The following is a 730-nucleotide window of genomic DNA, read 5'->3' as shown; positions in this document are numbered from 1 at the left end:
AAAAACAAGTTGAAAAGCACAAAAGACCCACTCACCCCCATCCCGCAATAAAAAGAAGAACGAGAAGAATACAAGCCCAGTTCGTGTACCCACCTGTCCACACTGATAGCGGTGAGGTTGAGGATGGAGGCTGTACAGGCCAACACGTCAGACGCCACCCAGGCGTCACACAATGGGGCACTGAGCAGCCAACGTTGGGACATCACCTGGGGAGTCGGAGAGAGACGAGTAGACGGTGAGTGAGTGAGTGAAGGAGGGAGGGAATGAGGGAGTGAGGGATGGAGGGAGTGAGTGAGTTCATCCAGGCATCACACAGTGGGGCACTGAGGAGCCAACGCTGGGACATCACCTGGGGAGTCGGATAGAGACGAGTAGACGGTGAGTGAGTGAAGGAGGGAGGGAGTGAGGGAGTGAGTGAGTGACGGAGGGAGGGACGGAGTGGGGGATAGAGGCGGAATGAAGGGAGTGAGTGATGGAGGGAGTGAGTGAGTTCATCCTGACGTCACACAATGGGGCACTGAGCAGCCAACTTTGGGACATCACCTGGGGAGTCGGATAGAGATGGGTAGACGGTGAGTGAATGAGTGAAGGAGGGAGGGAATGAGGGAGTGAGGGAGTGAGTGAGTTCACCCAGGCGTCACACAGCGGGGCACTGAGGAGCCAATGTTGGGGCATCACCTGGGGAGTCGGATAGAGACGAATAGAGGATGAGTGAGTGAAGGGGGGAGGA

General features: G+C 56.4%; 1 protein-coding gene across 1 annotated transcript in view; it reads right to left on the bottom strand.

The window, feature by feature from the left end:
• LOC101857451 (5-hydroxytryptamine receptor 1D) overlaps positions 1 to 206 on the bottom strand; it is a gene marked incomplete at its 5' end in the record, with an annotated part of 31932 nt that extends 31726 nt beyond the window's left edge. The window contains 1 exon segment of the mRNA XM_005089359.3: positions 94 to 206. Coding sequence (XP_005089416.2) covers positions 94 to 206 — 113 coding nt within the window.
• Positions 207 to 730: the final 524 nt, after the last annotated feature.

Source organism: Aplysia californica, unplaced genomic scaffold, assembly GCF_000002075.1.
Source record: "Aplysia californica isolate F4 #8 unplaced genomic scaffold, AplCal3.0 scaffold00005, whole genome shotgun sequence".
NCBI classification, from domain to species: Eukaryota; Metazoa; Mollusca; class Gastropoda; order Aplysiida; family Aplysiidae; genus Aplysia; species Aplysia californica.
The sequence above is the reverse complement of the archived record's forward strand: the minus strand, read 5'-3'. Positions and strand labels throughout refer to the sequence as shown.